General features: G+C 44.7%; 1 protein-coding gene across 8 annotated transcripts in view; it reads left to right on the top strand.

Moving 5' to 3' along the window:
- The window catches only part of DOCK7 (dedicator of cytokinesis 7), a 210,088-nt gene that overhangs the window by 39,230 nt on the left and 146,041 nt on the right, over nucleotides 1-24,817 (top strand). For all 8 annotated transcript variants that reach the window (XM_038752931.1, XM_038752930.1, XM_038752929.1 and 5 more), the window contains exons 4-7: nucleotides 5,302-5,370; nucleotides 10,859-10,988; nucleotides 11,089-11,301; nucleotides 20,281-20,366. In XM_038752931.1, coding sequence (XP_038608859.1) covers nucleotides 5,302-5,370; nucleotides 10,859-10,988; nucleotides 11,089-11,301; nucleotides 20,281-20,366 — 498 coding nt within the window. The remainder of the gene's footprint in view (nucleotides 1-5,301; nucleotides 5,371-10,858; nucleotides 10,989-11,088; nucleotides 11,302-20,280; nucleotides 20,367-24,817) is intronic.

Raw genomic sequence — 24,817 nt, 5'->3', positions numbered from 1 at the left:
TTAATGTCTGTCTCTCCCTCTAATAATAATTAATAATGGCATTTATTAAGCACTTACTATGTGCAAAGCACTGTTCTGAGCGCTGGTTCCCGAAGAAAGGTATAGTGCCCCCAGCCTTTATTTATTGATCTATTTATCTATTTCTATTAATGTCTGTCTCTCCCTCTAATAATAATTAATAATGGCATTTATTAAGCGCTTACTATGTGCAAAGCACTGTTCTGAGCACTGGTTCCCGAAGAAAGGTATACCAGCCTTTTATCTATTTATCTATTTCTATTAATGTCCGTCTCTCCCTCTAATAATAATTAATAGTGGCATTTATTAAGCGCTTACTATGTGCAAAGCACTGTTCTGAGCGCTGGTTCCCGAAGAAAGGTATACCAGCCTTTATTTATTGATCTATTTATTTATTTCTATTAATGTCTGTCTCTCCCTCTAATAATAATTAATAATGGCATTTATTAAGCACTTACTATGTGCAAAGCACTGTTCTGAGCGCTGGTTCCCGAAGAAAGGTATAGTGCCCCCAACCTTTATTTATTGATCTATTTATCTATTTCTATTAATGTCTGTCTCTCTCTCCAATAATAATTAATAGTGGCATTTATTAAGCGCTTACTATGTGCAAAGCACTGTTCTGAGCGCTGGTTCCCGAAGAAAGGTATATCAGCCTTTATTTATTGATCTATTTATCTATTTCTATTAATGTCTGTCTCTCCCTCTAATAATAATTAATAGTGGCATTTATTAAGCGCTTACTATGTGCAAAGCGCTGTTCTGAGCGCTGGTTCCCGAAGAAAGGTATACCAGCCTTTATCTATTGATCTATTTATCTATTTCTATTAATGTCTGTCTCTCCCTCTAATAATAATTAATAATGGCATTTATTAAGCGCTTACTATGTGCAAAGCGCTGTTCTGAGCGCTGGTTCCCGAAGAAAGGTATAGTGCCCCCAGCCTTTATTTATTGATCTATTTATCTATTTCTATTAATGTCTGTCTCTCCCTCTAATAATAATTAATAGTGGCATTTATTAAGCGCTTACTATGTGCAAAGCACTGTTCTGAGCGCTGGTTCCCGAAGAAAGGTATAGTGCCCCCAGCCTTTATTTATTGATCTATTTATTTATTTCTATTAATGTCTGTCTCTCCCTCTAATAATAATTAATAGTGGCATTTATCAAGTGCTTACTATGTGCAAAGCACTGTTCTGAGCTCTGGGGCGGTTACAAGGTGATCAGGTTGTCCCACGGGGGGCTCACAGTCTTCATCCCCATTTTCCAGATGAGGGAACCGAGGCCCAGAGAAGTGAAGTGTCTTGCCCTAATAATAATAATAATAATGTTGGTATTTGTTAAGCGCTTACTATGTGCAAAGCACTGTTCTAAGCGCTTGGGGGGATACAGAGTGATCAGGTTGTCCCACGGGGGGCTCACAGTCTTCATCCCCATTTTGCAGATGAGGTCACTGAGGCTCAGAGAAATGAAGTGACTTGCCCGAGGTCATGCAGCGGACATGTGGCGGAGCCGGGATTCGAACCCGTGACCTCTGACTCCAAAGCCCGGGCTCTTTCCACTGAGCCACGATGAGGGAACTGAGGCCCGGTGAAGTGAAGTGACTTGCCCAAAGTCACCCAGCTGACAAGTGGCGGAGCCGGGATTTGAACCCGTGACCTCTGACTCCAAAGCCCGGGCTCTTTCCACTGAGCCACGCTGCTCCTTTAGCCAGTCCACTCGTGGGCAGGAATGTGTGTGTCTGTTGTTATTCTGTCCTCTTCCAAGCGCTTAGTACAGTGTTTTGCACCCAGTAAGCGCTCAATAAATACGATTGAATGGATGAATGAATGATCAGACCTCTAGTAGCCGCTTCCATAATCAGACTTACCCTCCGGAAGTGCAGATCTGTCAAATTTACCCCCGGATTTATCCACATCAGTAATAATGATAGTAATTGTGGTATTTGTTAAGCGCCAGGCACTGTTCTAAGCACTGGGTTAGATACGAGAATGAAGCAGCGTGGCTCAGTGGAAAGAGCCCGGGCTTTGGAGTCAGAGGTCATGGGTTCAAATCCCGGCTCCGCCACTTCGGGCAAGTCACTTAACTTCCCTGTGCCTCAATTACCTCATCTGTAAGTGCCCCGTGGGACAACTTGATCACCTTGTAACCTCCCCAGCGCTTAGAACAGTGCTTTGCACATCGTCAGCATTAGAGAAGCAGCGCGGCTCAGTGGAAAGAGCCCGGGCTTTGGAGTCAGAGGTCACGGGTTCAAATCCCGGCTCCGCCAGTTGTCAGCTGGGTGACTTTGGGCAAGTCATGTCACTTCTCCGGGCCTCAGTTCCCTCATCTGGAAAATGGGGATGAAGACTGTGAGCCCCCCGTGGGACAACCTCATCACCCTGTAACCTCCCCAGCGCTTAGAACAGTGCTTTGCACATAGTAAGCGCTTAATAAATGCTTTCATTATTATAATAAATGCTATTATTATTATTTTTGTTATTATCATTATGATTACACAAGGTAATCAGGTTGGACACAGTCCCTGTCCCACGGGGTCTCACCATCTTACTCCCCATTTTCTAGATGGGGGAACTGAGGCCCAGAGAAGTGAATGACTTGCCCAGGGTCACACAGCAGACAAGTGGGGGAGGCGGAATTAGAACCCAAGTCCTTCTGGCTCCCAAGCCCGGGAGAGTACAGTACAGCAACGGGAACATTTCCTGCCCACAACGAGCTCACAGTCTAGAGGGGGGAGACAGACACTAATATTCATAAGTAAATAACAGGTAGATGTACGTGCAGATATAGACAGACAAGTGGCGGAGGCAGGATTAGAACCCAGGTCCTTCTGACCGCCCGGGCTCTTGCCACTAGGCCACACTGCTTCTGGGAGTTTCTGCAGGACCTCCCAGATCTCCAGATCCCAGATCTGAAGCAGCGTGGCTCAGTGGAAAGAGCCCGGGCTTTGGAGTCAGAGGTCACGGGTTCAAATCCTGACTCCACCAGTTGTCAGCTGCATGAACCGCTGTTGGGTAAGGACCGTCTCTATATGTTGCCAACTTGTACTTCCCAAGCGCTTAGTACAGTGCTCTGCACACAGTAAGCGCTCAGTAAATACGATTGAATGAATGAATGAATGCTTAGAATAGTGCTTGGCACCTAGTAAGCGCTTAACAAATGCAATTATTATTATTATCATCTCATTTCTCATTTGGAGAAGCAGCGTGGCTCGGTGGAAAGAGCCCGGGCTTTGGAGTCAGAGGTCACGGGTTCAAATCCCGGCTCCACCAGTTGTCAGCTGCGTGACCCGCTGTTGGGTAGGGACCGTCTCTATATGTTGCCAACTTGTACTTCCCAAGCGCTTAGTACAGTGCTCTGCACACAGTAAGCGCTCAGTAAATACGATTGAATGAATGCTTAGAATCGTGCTTGGCACCTAGTAAGCGCTTAACAAATACAATTATACAATAATTAATAATACAGTTATTAAGGGGTCAGACTTACTAAGATGAGATGATTATTATTATCATCTCATTTCTCATTTGGAGAAGCAGCGTGGCTCGGTGGAAAGAGCCCGGGCTTTGGAGTCAGAGGTCACGGGTTCAAATCCCGGCTCCGCCAGTTGTCAGCCGGGTGACTTTGGGCAAGTCACGTCACTTCTCCGGGCCTCAGTTCCCTCATCTGGAAAATGGGGATGAAGACTGTGAGCCCCCCGTGAGACAACCTAATCAATCAATCGTATTTACTGAGCGCTTACTGTGTGCAGAGCACTGGACTAAGCGCTTGGGAAGTCCAAGTTGGCAACATATAGAGACAGTCCCTACCCAAGAGTGGGCTCACAGTCTAAGACCTAATCACCTTGTAACCTCCCTAGCACTTAGAACAGGGCTTTGCACATAGTAAGCGCTTAATAAATGCCATTATTATTATTATTATTATTATTATTAATCTCCACAGGTGTGGGGTTAAGGGCGGGCTGGCTGCTGTGAGTTTGTCGGCATCGCTCTAATGTCTTCATAGACTGTAAGTTCCCTCTAGACTGTAAGCTTGTTGTGGGCAGGGGTCTAATGATGGCATTTGTTAAGCGCTTACTATGTGCCAAGTACTGTTCTAAGCGCTGGGGGGAATGTGTCTGTCGTCCTCTCCCAAGGGCTTAGTACAGTGCTCTGCCCACAGTAAGTGCTCGATGATACAATTTACTGATTGAGTGAATATATGTATATATGTTTGTACATATTTATTACTCTATTTATTTTACTTGTCCATATCTATTCTATTTATTTTATTTTGTTAGTATGTTTGGTTTAGTTCTCCGTCTCCCCCTTTTAGACTGTGAGCCCACTGTTGGGTAGGGGCCGTCTCTATATGTCGCCAATTTGTACTTCCCAAGCACTTAGTACAGCGCTCTGCACGCAGTAAGCGCTCAATAAATACGATTGATGATGATTTTATTTGGTTAGTATGTTTGGTTTAGTTCTCCATCTCCCCCTTTTAGACTGTGAGCCCACTGTTGGGTAGGGGCCGTCTCTATATGTCGCCAATTTGTACTTCCCAAGCGCTTAGTACAGCGCTCTGCACACAGTAAGCGCTCAATAAATACGATTGATGATGATTTTATTTGGTTAGTATGTTTGGTTTAGTTCTCCGTCTCCCCCTTTTAGACTGTGAGCCCACTGTTTAGGGATTGTCTAGATGTTGCCAACTTGGACTTCCCAAGCGCTTAGTACAGCGCTCTGCACACAGTAAGCGCTCAATAAATACGATTGATGATGATTTTATTTGGTTAGTATGTTTGGTTTAGTTCTCCGTCTCCCCCTTTCAGACTGTGAGCCCACTGTTTAGGGATTGTCTAGATGTTGCCAACTTGGATTTCCCAAGCGCTTAGTACAGCGCTCTGCACACAGTAAGCGCTCAATAAATACGATTGACGATGATTTTATTTTGTTAGTATGTTTGGTTTAGTTCTCCGTCTCCCCCTTTTAGACTGTGAGCCCACTGTTTAGGGATTGTCTAGATGTTGTCAACTTGGACTTCCCAAGCGCTTAGTACAGCGCTCTGCACACAGTAAGCGCTCAATAAATACGATTGACAATGATGATGAATAGACAGCGCTCTGCACACAGTAAGCGCTCAATAAATACGACTGACGATGACGATGAATAGACAGCGCTCTGCACACAGTAAGCGCTCAATAAATACGAGTGAATGAATGAAGTACCCATCGAGGAAGTGGCTTTCCTGGGGGTGAAAAATGTCGCTTTTCTTGCGGCCGAAAGGCAAATAATGTGTCTTCCTTTAAATAGTGAAATGGATCCCCACGTTCGAGACTGTATTAGAAGCTACACCGAAGACTGGGCGATCGTGAACAGAAAGTAAGTAGTTCTTTATTTCGATAATCGGTTACATTTTCCTACTAAGATGAATAATGGTCACAGGATCTGGACGCCTCGTGTTTTAAGAAAAAGAGGGCGAAAAAAGGAAGGAAGTTGTTTTGGGGAATATAAATAAAGTGGATTACTTTTGAGGGCGCCTTTCTCCCCAATTCTTTCCCGTTGAAGGTTGTGGGAAATGTAACAACCTTGTGCCGGGCTCCGTTCTAAACACTGGGGTATATCAATCAATCAATCAATCGTATTTATTGAGCGCTTACTATGTGCAGAGCACTGTACTAAGCGCTTGGGAAGTACAAATTGGCAACATATAGAGACAGTCCCTACCCAACAGTGGGCTCACAGTCTAAAAGGGGGAGAAGTGTATAGAAGTTAATCAAGTTGGACGTAACACGGCACGTGTGTATGGAGAAGCAGCGTGGCTCGGTGGAAAGAGCCCAGGCTTTGGAGTCAGAGGTCATGGATTCAAATCCTGCCCCCGCCAAGAAGCTGCTGTGGCTCAGTGGAAAGAGCCTGGGCTTTGGAGGCAGAGGTCATGGGTTCAAATCCCAGCCAACTGCCAACTTTTAGACTGTGAGCCCACTGTTGGGTAGGGACTGTCTCTATATGTTGCCCACTTGGACTTCCCAAGTGCTTAGTACAGTGCTCTGCACATAGTAAGCGCTCACTAAATACGATTGATGATGATGATGAACTGTCAGCTGTGTGGTTTTGGGCAAGACACTTCACTTCTCTGTGCCTCAGTTACCTCATCTGTAAAATGGGGATTAAAATTGGGAGCCCCTTGTGGGACAACCTGATCACCTTGTAACCTCCCCAGCGCAACTTGTACTTCCCAAGCGCTTAGTACAGTGCTCTGCACACAGTAAGCGCTCAATAAATACGATTGATGATGATGATGATGAACTGTCAGCTGTGTGGTTTTGGGCAAGTCACTTCACTTCTCTGTGCCTGTTACCTCATCTGTCAAATGGGGATTAAGACTGTGAGCCCCATGTGGGACACCCTGATCACCTTGTAACCTCCCCAGCGCTTAGAACAGTGCTTTGCACATAGTAAGCGCTTAACAAATACCAACATTATTATTATTATTATTATTATTGGGCAAGAAACTTCACTTCTCTGGGCCTCGGTTCCCTCATCTGTAAAATGGGGATGAAGAATGTGAGCCCCGCGTGGGACAACCTGATCACCTTGTAACCGCCCCAGCGCTTAGAACAGTGCTTTGCACATAGTAAGCGCTTGATAAATGCCATCTTATTATTATTGTAACCTCCCCAGCGCTTAGAACAGTGCTTTGCACATAGTAAGCGCTTGATAAGTGCCATCATTATTATTATTGTAACCTCCCCAGCGCTTAGAACAGTGCTGTGCACATAGTAAGCGCTTGATAAATGCCGTCATTATTATTATTGTAACCTCCCCAGCGCTTAGAACAGTGCTTTGCACATAGTAAGCGCTTAATAAATGCCATCATTATTATTATTATAACCTCCCCAGCGCTTAGAACAGTGCTTTGCACATAGTAAGCGCTTAATAAATGCCATCATTATTATTATTATAACCTCCCCAGCGCTTAGAGCAGTGCTTTGCACATAGTAAGTGCTTGATAAATGCCATCATTATTATTATTGTAACCTCCCCAGCACTTAGAACAGTGCTTTGCACATAGTAAGCGCTTGATAAATGCCGTCATTATTATTATTGTAACCTCCCCAGCGCTTAGAACAGTGCTTTGCACATAGTAAGCGCTTAATAAATGCCGTCATTATTATTATTATAACCTCCCCAGCGCTTAGAACAGTGCTTTGCACATAGTAAGCGCTTGATAAATGCCGTCATTATTATTATTGTAACCTCCCCAGCGCTTAGAACAGTGCTTTGCACATAGTAAGCGCTTGATAAATGCCGTCATTATTATTATTGTAACCTCCCCAGCGCTTAGAACAGTGCTTTGCACATAGTAAGCGCTTAATAAATGCCATCATTATTATTATTGTAACCGCCCCAGCTTTTAGAACAGTGCTTTGCACATAGTAAGCGCTTGATAAATGCCGTCATTATTATTATTGTAACTTCCCCAGTGCTTAGAACAGTGCTTTGCACATACTAAGCGCTTGATAAATGCCATCAATATTATTATTATTGTAACCTCCCCAGCGCTTAGAACAGTGCTGTGCACATAGTAAGCGCTTGATAAATGCCGTCATTATTATTATTGTAACCTCCCCAGCGCTTAGAACACTGCTTTGCATATAGTAAGCGCTTAATAAATGCCATCATTATTATTATTATAACCTCCCCAGCGCTTAGAACAGTGCTTTGCACATAGTAAGCGCTTGATAAATGCCGTCATTATTATTATTGTAACCTCCCCAGCGCTTAGAACAGTGCTTTGCACATAGTAAGCGCTTGATAAATGCCATCATTATTATTATTGTAACCTCCCCAGTGCTTAGAACAGTGCTTTGCACATAGTAAGCGCTTGATAAATGCCATCATTATTATTATTGTAGCCTCCCCAGCGCTTAGAACAGTACTTTGCACATAGTAAGCGCTTGATAAATGCCATCATTATTGTTATTGTAACCTCCCCAGCGCTTAGAACAGTGCTTTTACACATAGTAAGCGCATGATAAATGCCATCATTATTATTTTTGTAACCGCCCCAGCGCTTAGAACAGTGCTTTGCACATAGTAAGTGCCTGATAAATGCCATTATTATTATTATTATTATTATTATCTGTAATTTATTTATTTATGTATCTTAGTGGCTGTCTCCCCTTCTAGACTGTGAGCTCTATGGGTAGGAAACGCATCTGTCTGTTATTGTAACGTACGCTCCCAAACGCTTAGTACAGCGCTTTGCAGATAGTAAGCACTCAGTAAGTACAATTGAGTGAATGAATGAGCAAACCTAGTCCATGGCCTACATGGGGCTCAGTCTTCATCCCCATTTTACAGGTGAGGTAACCGAGGCCCAGAGAAGCCAAGTGAGTTGCCCAAGGTCACACAGCAGACAAATGGCGGAGCCGGGATTAATAATAATAATGTTGGCATTTGTTAAGCGCTTACTATGTGCAAAGCACTGTTCTAAGCGCTGGTGGGGGGGATACAAAGTGATCAGGTTGTCCCACGTGGGGCTCACAGGCTTAATCCCCATTTTACAGATGAGGTAACTGAGGCTCAGAGACGTTAAGTAACCTCCCCAAGGTCACACAGCAGACCTGTGGCGGAGCCAGGATTCGAAGCCATGACCTCTGACTCCAAATAATAATAATAATAATAATGGCATTTATTAAGCGCTTACTATGTGCAAAACACTGTTCTAAGCACTGGGGTAGATACAAGGTAATCAAGTTGTCCCCCGTGGGGCTCACAGACTTAACCCCCATTTTCCAGATGAGGGAACTGAGGCCCAGAGAAGTGAAGTGACTTGCCCAAAGTCACCCAGCTGACAAGTGGCGGAGCCGGGATTCGAACCCACGACCTCTGACTCCAAAGCCCGGGCTCTTTCCACTGAGCCACGCTGCTTCTCACAGCTCTAGACTGTGAGCCCGTTGTTGGACAGGGACCGTCTCTATATGTTGCCAACTTGTTCTTCCCAAGTGCTTAGTCCAGTGCTCCGCACACAGTAAGCGCTCAATAAATACGATTGATTGATTGATTCTTAGGATTAGAACCCAGGCCCTCTGGCTCCAGGGCCCGGGCTCTTTCCTCTGGGCCGCACTGCTTCCCTAACGCTGTTATTAACTCCCTGTTTAGACAAGTGTGTATACACACCCTCACAAACACAATTTCGCCTTGCACTTTTGCATTCTCTACCCCAGTTTAATACAGTGCTCTGCACACAGCAAGCACTTAATAAATACTAGCACTTAGAAGACTTGGCTACCCATAGCTTGTTGTTGCCCATCATTAAGAGGTTTCCCCTGTAATTAATCAATCAATCAATCAATCAATCAATCATATTTATTGAGCACTTACTGTGTGCAGAGCACTGTACTAAGCACTTGGGAAGTCCAAGTTGGCAACATATAGAGACGGTCCCTACCCAACAGCAGGCTCAGTGGCTAGCAGTGTGGCTCAGTGGAAAAGAGCCCGGGCTTTGGAGTCAGAGGTCATGGGTTCGAATTCCGACTCCACCACATGTCTGCTGTGTGACCTTGGGCAAGTCACTTCACTTCTCTGAGCCTCAGTTCCCTCATCTGGAAAATGGGCATTAAGACTGTGAGCCCCACGTGGGACAACTTGATCACCTTGTATCCCCCCAGCGCTTAGAACAGTGCTCTGCACATAGTAAGCGCTTAATAAATGCCATCATTATTATATAGAGACAGTCCCTACCCAACAGCGGGCTCACAGTCTAGAAGGGGGAGACAGAGAACAAAACCAAACATATTAACAAAATAAAATAAATAGCATAGGTATGTACAATCAATCAATCAATCAATTGTATTTATTGAGCACTTACTGTGTGCAGAGCACTGTACTAAGTGCTTGGGAACACCAAGTCGGCAACATGTAGAGGCAGTCCCTACCCAACAGCGGGCTCGCACTCTAGAAGGGGGGGACAGAGAACAAAACCAAACATATTAACAAAATAAAATAAATAGAATAGATGTGTACAATCAGTCAATCAATCAATTGTATTTATTGAGCACTTACTGTGTGCAGAGCACTGTACTAAGCGCTTAGGAACACCAAGTCGGCAACATGTAGAGACGGTCCCTACCCAACAGCGGGCTCACACTCTAGAAGGGGGAGACAGAGAACAAAACCAAACATATTAACAAAATAAAATAAATAGAATAGATATGTACAATCAATCAATCAATCAGTTGTATTTATTGAGTGCTTACTGTGTGCAGAGCACTGTACTAAGCGCTTGGGAACACCAAGTCGGCAACATGTAGAGACGGTCCCTACCCAACAGCGGGCTCACGGTCTAGAAGGGGGAGACAGAGAACAAAACCAAACATATTAACAAAATAAAATAAATGGAATAGATATGTACAATCAATCAATCAATCAATTGTATTTATTGAGCGCTTACTGTGTGCAGAGCACTGTCCTAAGCGCTTAGGAACACCAAGTCGGCAACATGTAGAGACGGTCCCTACCCAACAGCGGGCTCACAGTCTAGAAGGGGGAGACAGAGAACAAAACAAAACATATTAACAAAATAAAATCAATAGAATAGATATGTACAATCAATCAATCAATCAGTCAGTTGTATTTATTGAGCGCTTACTGTGTGCAGAGCCCTGTACTAAGCGCTTGGGAAGTCCAAGTTGGCAACATATAGAGACAGTCCCTACCCAACAGTGGGCTCACGGTCTAAAAGGGGGAGATAGAGAACAAAACCAAACATACTAATGCCGGGGAATGGTGATGGGAAGCCCCGCCGTGCCATTTCCGAATCGAAGCGGAATGAAATCTAAATGCTTTGGAATGTGACTCCGAACAGGTACCACAAACTGGGGACGGGATTTAATCCCAACACGCTGGACAAACAGAAGGAAAGGCAGAGGGGGTTGCCCAAGCAGGTCTTCGAGTCGGATGAAATCCCGGACGGCCCCACCTTCCAGGACGAACAAGTAACGTTCTCAGTAATGTTTGGAAGTAGAAATTGCTCCCGGTTTCGTCCCAGCCCCGTGCTAAGAGCGGTCTTGTTTTTCATTGCTGCACGGCGTCCAGGATGATCTCAAAAGGCGGTCGATGTCAATAGACGACACGCCCCGGGGCAGCTGGGCTTGCAGTATTTTCGACCTGAAGAACTCTCTCCCCGACGCCTTGCTTCCCAACCTGCTGGACCGGACCCCCAACGAGGAGATCGACCACCAGAACGACGACCAGAGGAAGGCAAATCGCCACAAAGAACTTTTTGCGCTGCATCCCGCGCCTGATGAGGTATGTTGGAGCTGTGGAGAGTGGCTCCGCCGGTTGTCAGCTTTGTGACTTCTCTGTGCCTCAGTTACCTCATCTGGAAAATGGGGATGAAGACTGTGAGCCCCCCGTGGGACAACCTGATCACCCTGTAAGTTCTTCACTGCCAACGTATGATTGATTGTTGATTGATGGATGGATTCACTGGGTTGGAACCGTGGAGCCTAGCCGAAAGAAGATTCATTCATTCATTCAGTCGTATCTACTGAGCGCTTACTGGGTGCAGAGCACTGGACTAAGCACTTGGGAAGTCCAAGTCGGCAACATATAGAGATGGTCCCTACCCAACAGCGGGCTCACAGTCTAGAAGGGGGAGACAGACAACTTAATAATAATAATAATAATGGCATTTATTAAGCGCTTACTATGTGCAAAGCACTGCTCTAAACGCTGGGAAGTACAAGTCGGCAACATATAGAGGCGGTCCCTACCCAACAGCGGGCTCACGGTCTAGAAGGGGGAGACAGACAACTTAATAATAATAATAATAATGGCATTTATTAAACGCTTACTATGTGCAAAGCACTGTTCTAAGCGCTGGGAAGTCCAAGTCGGCAACATATAGAGGCGGTCCCTACCCAACAGCGGGCTCACGGTCTAGAAGGGGGAGACAGACAACTTAATAATAATAATAATAATAATAATAATGGCATTTATTGAGCGCTTACTGTGTGCAGAGCACTGTTCTAAGCGCTGGGAAGTCCAAGTCGGCAACATATAGAGACGGTCCCTACCCAACAGCGGGCTCACAGTCTAGAAGGGGGAGACAGACAACTTAATAATAAAATAATAATAATGGCATTTATTAAGCGCTTACTATGTGCAAACCACTGTTCTAAGTGCTGGGAAGTCCAAGTCGGCAACATATAGAGACGGTCCCTACCCAACAACGGGCTCACAGTCTAAAAGGGGGAAACAGACAACTTAATAATAATAATAATAATAATGGCATTTATTAAGCGCTTACTATGTGCCAAGCACTGTTCTAAGCGCTGGGGTGGTTACAAGGTGATCCGGTTGTCCCATGGGGGGCTCCCAGTCTTCATCCCCATTTTCCAGATGAGGGAACTGAGGCCCAGAGAAGTGAAGTGACTTGCCCGAAGTCACACAGCCGACAAGTGGCGGAGCCGGGATTTGAACCCATGATGATGATAATGATGGCATTTGTTAAGCACTTACTATGTGCAAAGCACTGTTCTAAGCGCTGGGGAGGATAGAAGGTGATCAGATTGTCCCACATGGGGCTCACAGTCTTCATCCCCATTTTCCAGATGAGGGAACTGAGGCCCAGAGAAGTGAAGTGACTTGCCCAAAGTCACACAGCTGACAAGTGGCGGAGCCGGGATTTGAACCCATGACCTCTGACTCCAAAGCCCGGGCTCTTTCCACTGAGCCCCGCTGCTTCCCTACTTTGGCAACTTGAAGTCAGGAGAACTGGCCGCTCGACCCAACTTTGCCGCTTGCCTGTTGTTTTGAACTTGGGCAAAGTCACTTAGCCTCAGTCTCCTCCTCTGAAGTATAGAGACGTACAATTACCCGTCCTTCCTCCTTTTTACCCTCTGAGCCCTATTCGTTCATTCAGTCGTATTTATTGAGCGCTTCCTGTGTGCAGAGCACTGTACTAAGCACTTGGGAAGTACAAGTACAAGCCGTATATGGGTCAGGGCCTGGGCCCGATCCAGTTCTTTATTTCTCTCACATGGCTTAGCGTGGCACTTGTCCTCACGTAAGCGCCAAATCAACGCCATCATTATTAATAGTCACTGTTATGTTGCCAACTTGTACTTCCCAAGCGCTTAATACAGTGCTCTGCACAGTAAGCGCTCAATAAATACGATTGATCGATTGATTAATAACGTGCCAAGGAAATCTGTTGCTAAGGGAGACATTTTTCCTATAAACCCCACTCTGCTAGCACATGATGTAGTAGTAATAGAGAAGCAGCGTGGCTCAGTGGAAAGAGCCTGGGCTTTGGAGTCAGAGGCCATGGGTTCGAATCCTGGCTCCGCCACATGTCTGCTGTGTGACCTTGGGCAAGTCACTTCACTTCTCTGAGCCTCAGTTCCCTCATCTGTAAAATGGGGATTGACTGTGAGCCCCACGTGAGACAACCTGATCACCTTGTATTCCCCCCCCCAGCGCTTAGAACAGTGCTCTGCACATAGTAAGCGCTTAACAAGTGCCATTATTATTATTATTAGTTGTAGTAGTGACAGTGAGAAGCAGCATGGCTTAGTGGACAGAGCCCAGGCCTGGGAGATTAATCCCAGCTCCTCCTTCCATCCATTCATTCATTCATTCAATCGTATTTATTGAGCGCTTACTGTGTGCAGAGCACTGGACTAAGCGCTTGGGAAGTACAAGTTGGCAACATATAGAGACGGTCTCTACCCAACAACGGGCTCAAAGTCTAGAAAGGGGAGACAGACGACAAAACAAAACATGGAGACAGGTTTTCTGCTCCTTGATCTCTGTGCCTCAGTTCCCTCATCATCATCATCATCAATCGTATTTATTGAGCGCTTACTGTGTGCAGGGCACTGTACTAAGCGCTTGGGAAGTCCAAGTTGGCAACATAGAGAGACGGTCTCTACCCAACAACGGGCTCAAAGTCTAGGAAGGGGAGACAGACAACAAAAAGCATGGAGACAGGATTTCTGCTCCTTGATCTCTGTGCCTCAGTTCCCTCATCATCATCATCATCAATCGTATTTATTGAGCGCTTACTGTGTGCAGGGCACTGTACTAAGCGCTTGGGAAGTCCAAGTTGGCAACATAGAGAGACGGTCCCTACCCAACAACGGGCTCACGGTCTAAAAGGGGGAGACAGAGAACAAAACCAAACATACTAACAAAATAAAATAAATAAATCCCTCATCTGTAAAACGGGGATTAAGACTGTGAGCTCCTTGTGGGGCATGGACTTCGTCCAACCCAATTAGCTTGTATCTATCCCAGGGATTAGTAATAATAATAATGATGGCATTTATTTATTTCCCCCTTCTAGACTGTGAGCCCGCTGTTGGGTAGGGACCGTCTCTATATGTCGCCAACTTGTACTTGGTACTGTGCTCCGCACACAGTAAGCGCTCAATAAATACGATTGAAATAAATACGAGACGAGGCTTGGGAGTCAGAGGTCATGGGTTCAAATCCCCGCTCCGCCAATTGTCAGCTTTGTGACTTTGGGCAAGTCGCTTCACTTCTCTGGGCCTCAGTTACCTCATCTGGAAAATGGGGATGAAGACTGTAAGCCCCCCGTGGGACAACCTGATCACCCTGTAACCTCCCCAGCGCTTAGAATGGTGCTTTGCCCATAGTAAATGCTTAATAAAGGCCGTCATTATTATTATTATTATTGGGAAGCAGCGTGGCTCAGTGGAAAGAGCACTGACTTTGGAGACTGTGAGCCCACTGTTGGGTAGGGACTGTCTCTGTATGTTGCCAATCTGTACTTCCCAAGCGCTTAGTACAGTGCTCTGCACATAGTAAGCGCTCAATAAATACGATTGATGATGATGATGATGATGATGATGATGATGAGTCAGAGGTCATGGGTTCGAATGCCGACTCCACCTCATGTCTGCTGTGTGACCTCGGGCAAGTCACAACTTCTCTGAGCCTCAGTTCCCTCATCTTTAAAATGGGGATGAAGACTGCGAGCCCCCCGTGGGCCAGCTTGATCACCTTGTATCCCCCCCAGCGCTTAGAACAGTGCTCTGCACGTAGTAAGCGCTTAATAAATGCCATTATTATTATTATTATTGAATGAATCTTACAGGTGAGGGAACTGAGGCCCAGAGAAGTGAAGTGACTTGCCCCGAGTCACCCAGCTGACAATTGGCGGAGCCGGGATTTGAACCCACGACCTCCGACTCCAAAGCCCGGGCTCTTTCCGCTGAGCCACGCCGCTGTGCCTGGCACGTAGTGGGTGCTTGAGAAATACCGTTACAAAAAAAACCAGTGGTGTTTATTGAGCCACTCTTGGGGGCAATCCACGCTACTAAACTCCTGGGAGAGTCTGACAGAAATGGGAGAGAGCTGCCCACAAAGAGCTTACGCTCTAACCTTCCTGGTGGTTTTAGCCCTGCATTTTGGCCGGGATGTGGTCAGGGAATTAGGGCTCGTCCGTCCGACGCCGTACGTTCATTCAGTCGTATTTATCGAGGGCAGAGAAGCGTAGTAGATAGAACCCGGGCCTCGGAGTCGGAAGGTCATTCATTTATTCATTCAGTCGTATTTATTGAGCGCTTCCTGTGTGCACAGCACTGTACTAAGCACTTGGAAAGTACAATTCAGCAAGAGACAGTCCCTGCCCACAATGAGCTTACAGTCTAGAGGTGGGGAAGAGAGACATCAAAACAAATAAACAGGCATGCAGGAAAGGCTAGCTACCTGGTAGAACTGGAATTGTTAATTTTTCTTATAATAATAATAATAATGGCATTTATTATAATTATATATTATATAATTATAAATATAAAATATATAAAATATATATAAAAATATAAATATATATAAATAGATATATAAATAGATATATATAAATATATATAAAATATAAAATATATAAATATATATTATAATTATAATCAAGAATATATATTGCTGGTAATACTTCACACCCAACTCACTTGAATTCTGGCAGATTTTTAACACTCGTTGCTATAATAATAATAATAATAACGTTGGTATTTGTTAAGCGCTTACTAGGTGCACAGCCCAGTTCTAAATGCTGGGGAGGATACAAGGTGATCAGGTTGTCCCATGCGGGGCTCACAATCAGTCAATCAATCAATCAATCAATCGTATTTATTGAGCGCTTACTATGTGCAGAGCACTGTACTAAGCGCTTGGGAAGTCCAAATTGGCAACACATAGAGACAGTCCCTACCCAACAGCGGGCTCACAGTCTAAAAGGGGGAGACAGAGAACAAAACCAAACATACCAACAAAATAAAATAAATAGGATAGAAATGTACAAGTAAAATAAATAAATAAGTAAATAAATAGAGTAATAGAGTAATCTTAACCCCCATTTTACAGATGAGGTACCTGAGGCCCAGAGAAGTGAAGTGACTTGCCCAAAGTCACACAGCTGACAGGCGGCAGAGCTGGGATGTCAGATGCTTCTGGACAGATTTTCTCCACCACCTCCACTTCACTCCAGAAGTCACTTCGCTTTTCCGGGCCTCAGTTCCCTCATCTGTAAAATGGGGATTAAGACTGTGAGCCCCGTGTGGGACAACCTGATGACCTTGTATTCAATCATTCATTGTCGTCTTTATTGAGCGCTTACTGTGTGCAGAGCACTGTACTAAGCGCTTACCTAACCAACCCGTTGGTTAGAGTGCACCGTGGTTTCTGAAGAAATCAATCAATCAATCAATCGTATTTATTGAGCACTTACTGTGTGCAGAGCACTGTACTAAGCGCTTGGGAAGTACAAGTTGGCAACATATAGAGACTACCCAAGGGCTTAGAACAGTGCTTGGCACATAGTAAGCGCTTAACAAATACCATTAAAAAAAAAAACAAAACTCCAGGGGCCCATGTGTTCTAATCCCAGCCCCGCCACTTGTCTGCTGTGTGACCTTGGGCAAGTCACTTCACTTCTCTGGGCCTCAGTTCCCTCATCTGTAAAATGGGGATTAAGACTGTGAGCCCCACGTGGGACAAACCGACTGCCTTGTATCTATCCCAGCGCTTAGAACGGTGCCTGGCACATAGTAAGCGCTTAACAAATGCCATAATGTATTTTTATTTTATTTCCTGGGTGCAGAGCACTGTATTAAGCGCTTACCTAACCTATCCATTGGTTAGAGCACACCGTGATTTCTGAAGAAATCAATCAATCAATCAATCAATCGCATTTATTGAGCGCTTACTGTGTGCAGAGCACTGTACTAAGCGCTTGGGAAGTACAAGTTGGCAACATATAGAGACTACCCCAGTGCTTAGAACAGTGCTTGGCACATAGTAAGCGCTTAACAAATACCATTAAAAAAAAAAACAAAACTCCAGGGGCCCATGTGTTCTAATCCCAGCCCCGCCACTTGTCTGCTGTGTGACCTTGGGCAAGTCACTTCACTTCTCTGGGCCTCAGTTCCCTCATCTGTAAAATAGGGATTAAGACTGTGAGCCCCATGTAGGACAACCTGACTGCCTTGTATCTATCCCAGCGCTTAGAACAGTGCCTGGCACATAGTAAGTGCTTAACAAATGCCATAATGTATTTTTATTTTATTTCCTGGGCGCAGAGCACTGTACTAAGCGCTTACCTATCCAACCCATTGGTTAGAGCGCACCGTGGTTTCTGAAGAAATCAATCAATCAATCAATCGTATTTATTGAGCACTTACTGTGTGCAGAGCACTGTACTAAGCGCTTGGGAAGTACAAGTTGGCAACATATAGAGACTACCCCAGGGCTTAGAACAGTGCTTGGCACATAGTAAGCGCTTAAAAAATACCGTTAAAAAAAAACAAAACTCCAGGGGCCCATGGGTTCTAATCCCGGCCCCGCCACTTGTCTGCTGTGTGACCTTGGGCAAGTCACTTCACTTCTCTGAGCCTCAGTTCCCTCATCTGTAAAATGGGGATTAAGACTGTGAGCCCCCCGTGGGACAACCCGACTGCCTTGTATCTATCCCAGCGCTTAGAACGGTGCCTGGCACATAGTAAGCGCTTAACAAATGCCATAATGTATTTTTATTTTATTTCCTGGGCGCAGAGCACTGTACTAAACGCTTACCTAACCAATCCATTGGTTAGAGCGCACTGTGATTTCTGAAGAAATCAATCAATCAATCGCATTTATTGAGCGCTTACTGTGTGCAGAGCACTGTACTAAGCACTTGGGAAGTACAAGTTGGCAACATATAGAGACTACCCCAGTGCTTAGAACAGTGCTTGGCACATAGTAAGCGCTTAACAAATACCGTTAAAAAAACACAAAACTCCAGGGGCCCATGGGTTCTAATCCTGGCCCCGCCACTTGTCTGCTGTGTGACCTTGGGCAAGTCACTTCACTTCTCTGGGCCTCAGTTCCCTCATCTGTAAAATGGGGATTAAGACTGTGAGCCCCACATAGGACAACCTGACTGCCTTGTATCTATCCCAGTGCTTAGAACGGTGCCTGGCACATAGTAGGCGCTTAACAAATGCCATAATGTATTTTTATTTTATTTCCTGGGTGCAGAGCACTGTACTAAGCGCTTACCTAACCAGTCAATCAATCAATCGTATTTATGGAGCGCTGACTGTGTGCAGAGCACTGTACTAAGCGCTTGGGAAGTACAAATTGGCAACATATAGAGACAGTCCCTACCCAACAGTGGGCTCACAGTCTAAAACCAACCCATTGGTTAGAGCGCACCGTGGTTTCTGAAGAAGGCAATCAATCAATCAATCGTATTTATTGAGCGCTTACTGTGTGCAGAGCACTGTACTGAGCGCTTGGGAAGTACAAATTGGCAACATATAGAGACAGTCCCTGCCCAACAGTGGGCTCACAGTCTAAAACCAACCCATTGGTTAGAGCGCACCGTGGTTTCTGAAGAAATCAATCAACCAATCAATCGTATTTATCGAGCGCTTACTGTGTGCAGAGCACTGTACTAAGCGCTTGGGAAGTACAAGTTGTTTTGGGCAGGGGTGCACGTCCCCAGAACAGGCCAGTGCCAACCCCAGGCAGAGAATCCTTTCGCTGGCATATTACACCCGCCTCTTCCCTAACACGAGGGTTGAGTTCGGGCAAAAACCCGGCGTTAATGAAATTCCCACTTGAATCCCGACCTGGTCCACAAGACCGTGAAAATCCTGCATTAAGGAAACCTCCCGCTTGAATTCCGACCTCCTCCTTAGACTGTAAGATCACTGTGGGCAGGGAATGTGTCTGTTTATTGTTATACTCTCCCAAGAACCCAGTAAAGTTCTGTAAAATAAAGTAAAGTTCTGGTCAGTAAAGTTAGAGAAGCAGCGTGGCTCAGTGGAAAGAGCCGGGGCTTTGGAGTCAGAGGTCATGGGTTCAAATCCCGGCTCCGCCCCTTGTCAGCTGTGTGACTTTGGGCCAGTTACTTGACTTCTCTGGGCCTCAGTGCCCTCATCTGTAAAATGGGGATTAAGTCTGTGAGCCAAATGTGGGACAACAACTTTGTATCCTCTCCAGCGCTTAGAGCAGTGCTTTGCACATAGTAAGCGCTTAATAAATGCCATCATTATTATTATTATTATTATTATTATTAAAGTGCTCTGCACACGGTGAGCGCTCAAGAAATTCGATTGACAGACTGACAAGAGCGGGTGGCCGCCCAGGAAATTTCTTCGGATAATGCATCCGGCCTTCCCGTATGGTCAAAAGAATGCTTCCCAATTCCCTAACGAGTCAAGCACACGGCACGTGGAAACAATTGTGTTTTTAAGTATTAAGTGTCCTTTTAGCTGAATTTAGCAATGTAGCAGTTGTGCTGTGTTGCTAAGCATTGAGGAAGAAGTGGGCGACAGCTTTTGATAAGGAAGCTGGGATTTTCTCTTTAAATAATAAGGTTAAATGGGTGCAAAACTGAATAGTGAGTAACTCTTTGCCTTTCTGATGGTGATTTTTGATTTACAGGAAGAACCAATAGAAGCTGGGATTTTCTTTTTAAATAATAAGGTTAAATGGGTGCAAAACTGAATAGTGAGTAACTCTTTGCCTTTCTGATGGTGATTTTTGATTTACAGGAAGAACCAATAGAAGCTGGGATTTTCTTTTTAAATAATAAGGTTAAATGGGTGCAAAACTGAATAGTGAGTAACTCTTTGCCTTTCTGATGGTGATTTTTGATTTACAGGAAGAACCAATAGAAGCTGGGATTTTCTTTTTAAATAATAAGGTTAAATGGGTGCAAAACTGAATAGTGAGTAACTTTTTGCCTTTCTGATTGTGATTTTTGATTTACAGGAAGAACCAATAGAACGGCTTAGCATTCCTGAAATACCCAGGGAGCATTTTGGCCAAAGACTTCTTGTAAAATGCCTCTCTCTCAAGTGAGTATTTTGGGGGGTTATCGCCTCGCGACTTGATTTTTCAGCCTGACTTTAGCTGTAGTTTGTCTCACCTAACGTGGCACAGTCCAATTCTGTCAACTTGGATATTCTGGGCTCTTCATGGGTTGATTTGTTCAATCAATCAATGAATCGTATTTATTGAGCGCTTACTGTGTGCAGAGCACTGTACTAAGCACTTGGGAAAGTACAATACAACAGTAAACAGTTTTGCTGCAGTTAACCTTTTTTAACCTCGTGCTCACAGGCTATGCTTCAGAGCCTTCTTGGTTCATTCATTCATTCAGTCATATTTATTGAGCGCTTACTGTGTGCAGAGCACTGTACTAAGCGCTTGGGAAAGTACAATACAACAGTAAACACCTTTGCTGCAGTTAACCTTTTTTAACCTCGTGCTCGCAGGCTATGCTTCAGAGCCTTCTTGGCTCATTCATTCATTGTCATATTTATTGAGCGCTTACTGTGTGCAGAGCACTGTACTAAGCGCTTGGGAAAGTACAGTACAACAGTCAACACTTTTGCTGCAGTTCACCTTTTTTAACCTCGTGCTCACAGGCTATGCTTCAGAGCCTTCTTGGTTCATTCATTCATTCATTCAGTTGTATTTATTGAGCACTTACTGTGTGCAGAACACTGTACTAAGCGCTTGGGAAAGTACAATACAACTAAACACTTTTGCTGCAGTTCACCTTTTTTAACCTCGTGCTCACAGGCTGTGCTTCAGAGCCTTCATCATCATCAATCGTATTTATTGAGCGCTTACTATGTGCAGAGCACTGTACTAAGAGCTTTCTTGGTTCATTCATTCATTCAGTCATATTTATTGAGCGCTTACTGTGTGCAGAGCACTGTACTAAGCGCTTGGGAAAGTACAATACAACAGTAAACACTTTTGCTGCAGTTGACCTTTTTTAACCTTGTGCTCACAGGCTATGCTTCAGAGCCTTCTTGGTTCATTCATTCATTCATTCATTCAGTCGTATTTATTGAGCGCTGACTGTGTGCAGAGCACTGTACTAAGCGCTTGGGAAAGTACAATACAACAGTCAACACTTTTGCTGCAGTTAACCTTTTTTAACCTCGTGCTCACAGGCTGTGCTTCAGAGCCTTCATCATCATCAATCGTATTTATTGAGCGCTTACTATGTGCAGAGCACTGTACTAAGAGCTTTCTTGGTTCATTCATTCATTCAGTCGTATTTATTGAGCGCTTACTGTGTGCAGAGCACTGTACTAAGCGCTTGGGAAAGTACAATACAACAGTCAACACTTTTGCTGCAGTTGACCTTTTTTAACCTCGTGCTCACAGGCTATGCTTCAGAGCCTTCTTGGTTCATTCATTCATTCATTCATTCAGTCGTATTTATTGAGCGCTGACTGTGTGCAGAGCACTGTACTAAGCGCTTGGGAAAGTACAATACAACAGTCAACACTTTTGCTGCAGTTAACCTTTTTTAACCTCGTGCTCACAGTCTATGCTTCAGAGCCTTCTTGGTTCATTCATTCATTCATTCATTCAGTCGTATTTATTGAGCGCTTACTGTGTGCAGAGCCCTGTACTAAGCACTTGGGAAAGTACAATACAACAGTAAACACTTTTGCTGCAGTTAACCTTTTTTAACCTCGTGCTCACAGGCTGTGCTTCAGAGCCTTCTTGGTTGATTCATTCATTCATTCATTCAGTCGTATTTATTGAGCACTTACTGTGTGCAGAGCACTGTACTAAGCGCTTGGGAAAGTACAATACAACAGTCAACACTTTTGCTGCAGTTAACCTTTTTTAACCTCATGCTCACAGGCTGTGCTTCAGAGCCTTCATCATCATCAATCGTATTTATTGAGCACTTACTATGTGCAGAGCACTGTACTAAGAGCTTTCTTGGTTCATTCATTCATTCATTCAGTCAGTCATATTTATTGAGCGCTTACTGTGGGCAGAGCACTGTACTAAGCGCTTGGGAAAGTACAATACAACAGTAAACACTTTTGCTGTAGTTAACCCATTGTAACCTCGTGCTCACAGGCTGTGCTTCAGAGCCTTCTTGGTTCATTCATTCATTCATTCAGTCGTATTTATTGAGCGCTTACTGTGTGCAGAGCACTGTACTAAGCGCTTGGGAAAGTACAATACAACAGTCAACACTTTTGCTGCAGTTAACCTTTTTTAACCTCGTGCTCACAGGCTGTGCTTCAGAGCCTTCATCATCATCAGTCGTATTAGAGCGTTTACTATGTGCAGAGCACTGTACTAAGAGCTTTCTTCGTTCATTCATTCCTTCATTCAGTCATATTTATTGAGCGCTTACTGTGTGCAGAGCACTATACTAAGCACTTGGGAAAGTACAATACAACAGTAAACACTTTTGCTGCAGTTAACCTTCTTTAACCTTGTGCTCACAGGCTATGCTTCAGAGCCTTCTTGGTTCATTCATTCATTCATTCATTCAGTCGTATTTATTGAGCGCTGACTGTGTGCAGAGCACTGTACTAAGCGCTTGGGAAAGTACAATACAACAGTCAACACTTTTGCTGCAGTTAACCTTTTTTAACCTCGTGCTCACAGGCTGTGCTTCAGAGCCTTCATCATCATCAATCGTATTTATTGAGCGCTTACTATGTGCAGAGCACTGTACTAAGAGCTTTCTTGGTTCATTCATTCATTCAGTCGTATTTATTGAGCGCTTACTGTGTGCAGAGCACTGTACTAAGCGCTTGGGAAAGTACAATACAACAGTCAACACTTTTGCTGCAGTTCACCTTTTTTAACCTCGTGCTCACAGGCTATGCTTCAGAGCCTTCTTGGTTCATTCATTCATTCATTCAGTTGTATTTGTTGAGCACTTACTGTGTGCAGAGCACTGTACTAAGCGCTTGGGAAAGTACAATACAACAGTCAACACTTTTGCTGCAGTTCACCTTTTTTAACCTCGTGCTCACAGGCTGTGCTTCAGAGCCTTCATCATCATCAATCGTATTTATTGAGCGCTTACTATGTGCAGAGCACTGTACTAAGAGCTTTCTTGGTTCATTCATTCATTCAGTCATATTTATTGAGCGTTTACTGTGTGCAGAGCACTGTACTAAGCGCTTGGGAAAGTACAATACAACAGTAAACACCTTTGCTGCAGTTAACCTTTTTTAACCTCGTGCTCACAGGCTATGCTTCAGAGCCTTCTTGGTTCATTCATTCATTCATTCATTCAGTCGTATTTATTGAGCGCTGACTGTGTGCAGAGCACTGTACTAAGCGCTTGGGAAAGTACAATACAACAGTCAACACTTTTGCTGCAGTTAACTGTTTTTAACCTCGTGCTCACAGGCTATGCTTCAGAGCCTTCTTGGCTCATTCATTCATTCATTCAGTCGTATTTATTGAGCGCTTACTGTGTTCAGAGCACTGTACTAAGCACTTGGGAAAGTACAAGTGGGCAACATATAGAGACGGTCCCTATCCAACAACGGGCTCACAGTCTCGAAGGGGGAGACAGACAGCAAAATAAAACACGTGGACAGGTGTCAAGTCGTCAGAACAAATAGAATTAAAGCGAAATGCACATCATTAACAAAATAAATAGAATAGTAAATATGTTCAAGTAAAATAAATAGAGTGATAAATCTGTACAAACAGATATACAGGTGCTGTGGGGAGGGGAAGGAGGTAGGGCGGGGGGGATGGGGAGGAGGAGAGGAAAAAGGGGGCTCAGTCTGGGAAGGCCTCCTGGAGGAGGTGAGCTCTCAGTAGGGCTTTGAAGGGAGGAAGAGAGCGAGCTTGGTGGATTTGAGGAGGGAGGGAATTCCGGGACAGGGGGAGGACGTGGGCCGGGGGTCCACGGCGGGACGGAACGAGCCCGCCTTCTGTACCGTGAGCCCGCTGTTGGGTAGGGACCGTCTCTATATGTTGCCAACTTGTACTTCCCAAGCGCTTAGTACAGTGCTCTGCACACAGTAAGCGCTCAGTAAATACGATTTAATGAATGAATGAATGCTTAGAATAGTGCTTGGCACATAGTAAGCACTTGACAAATGCAATTATTATTATTATCATCTCATTTCTCATTTGGAGAAGCAGCGTGGCTCGGTGGAAAGAGCCCGGGCTTTGGAGTCAGGGGTAACGGGTTCAAATCCCAACTCCACCAGTTGTCAGCTGCATGACCCGCTGTTGGGTAGGGACCGTCTCTATATGTTGCCAACTTGGACTTCCCAAGCGCTTAGTACAGTGCTCTGCACACAGTAAGCGCTCAGTAAATACGATTGATGATGATGATGATGATAACCTGGGTTCTAATCCTGGCCTTTCCTGTTGGGTGACCTTGGGCAAGTCATTTCACTTCTCTGTGCTTTGGTTACCTCCTCTGGGAAATGGGGATTAAGACTGTGAGCCCCTGGTGGAACAGGGATTGTATCCAACCTGATTAGCTTAGAACAGTGCTTTG

This window comes from Tachyglossus aculeatus, chromosome 10, assembly GCF_015852505.1.
Source record: "Tachyglossus aculeatus isolate mTacAcu1 chromosome 10, mTacAcu1.pri, whole genome shotgun sequence".
NCBI classification, from domain to species: Eukaryota; Metazoa; Chordata; class Mammalia; order Monotremata; family Tachyglossidae; genus Tachyglossus; species Tachyglossus aculeatus.
Note: the sequence above shows the minus strand (reverse complement) of the source record. Positions and strands in the feature narration are given on the sequence as shown.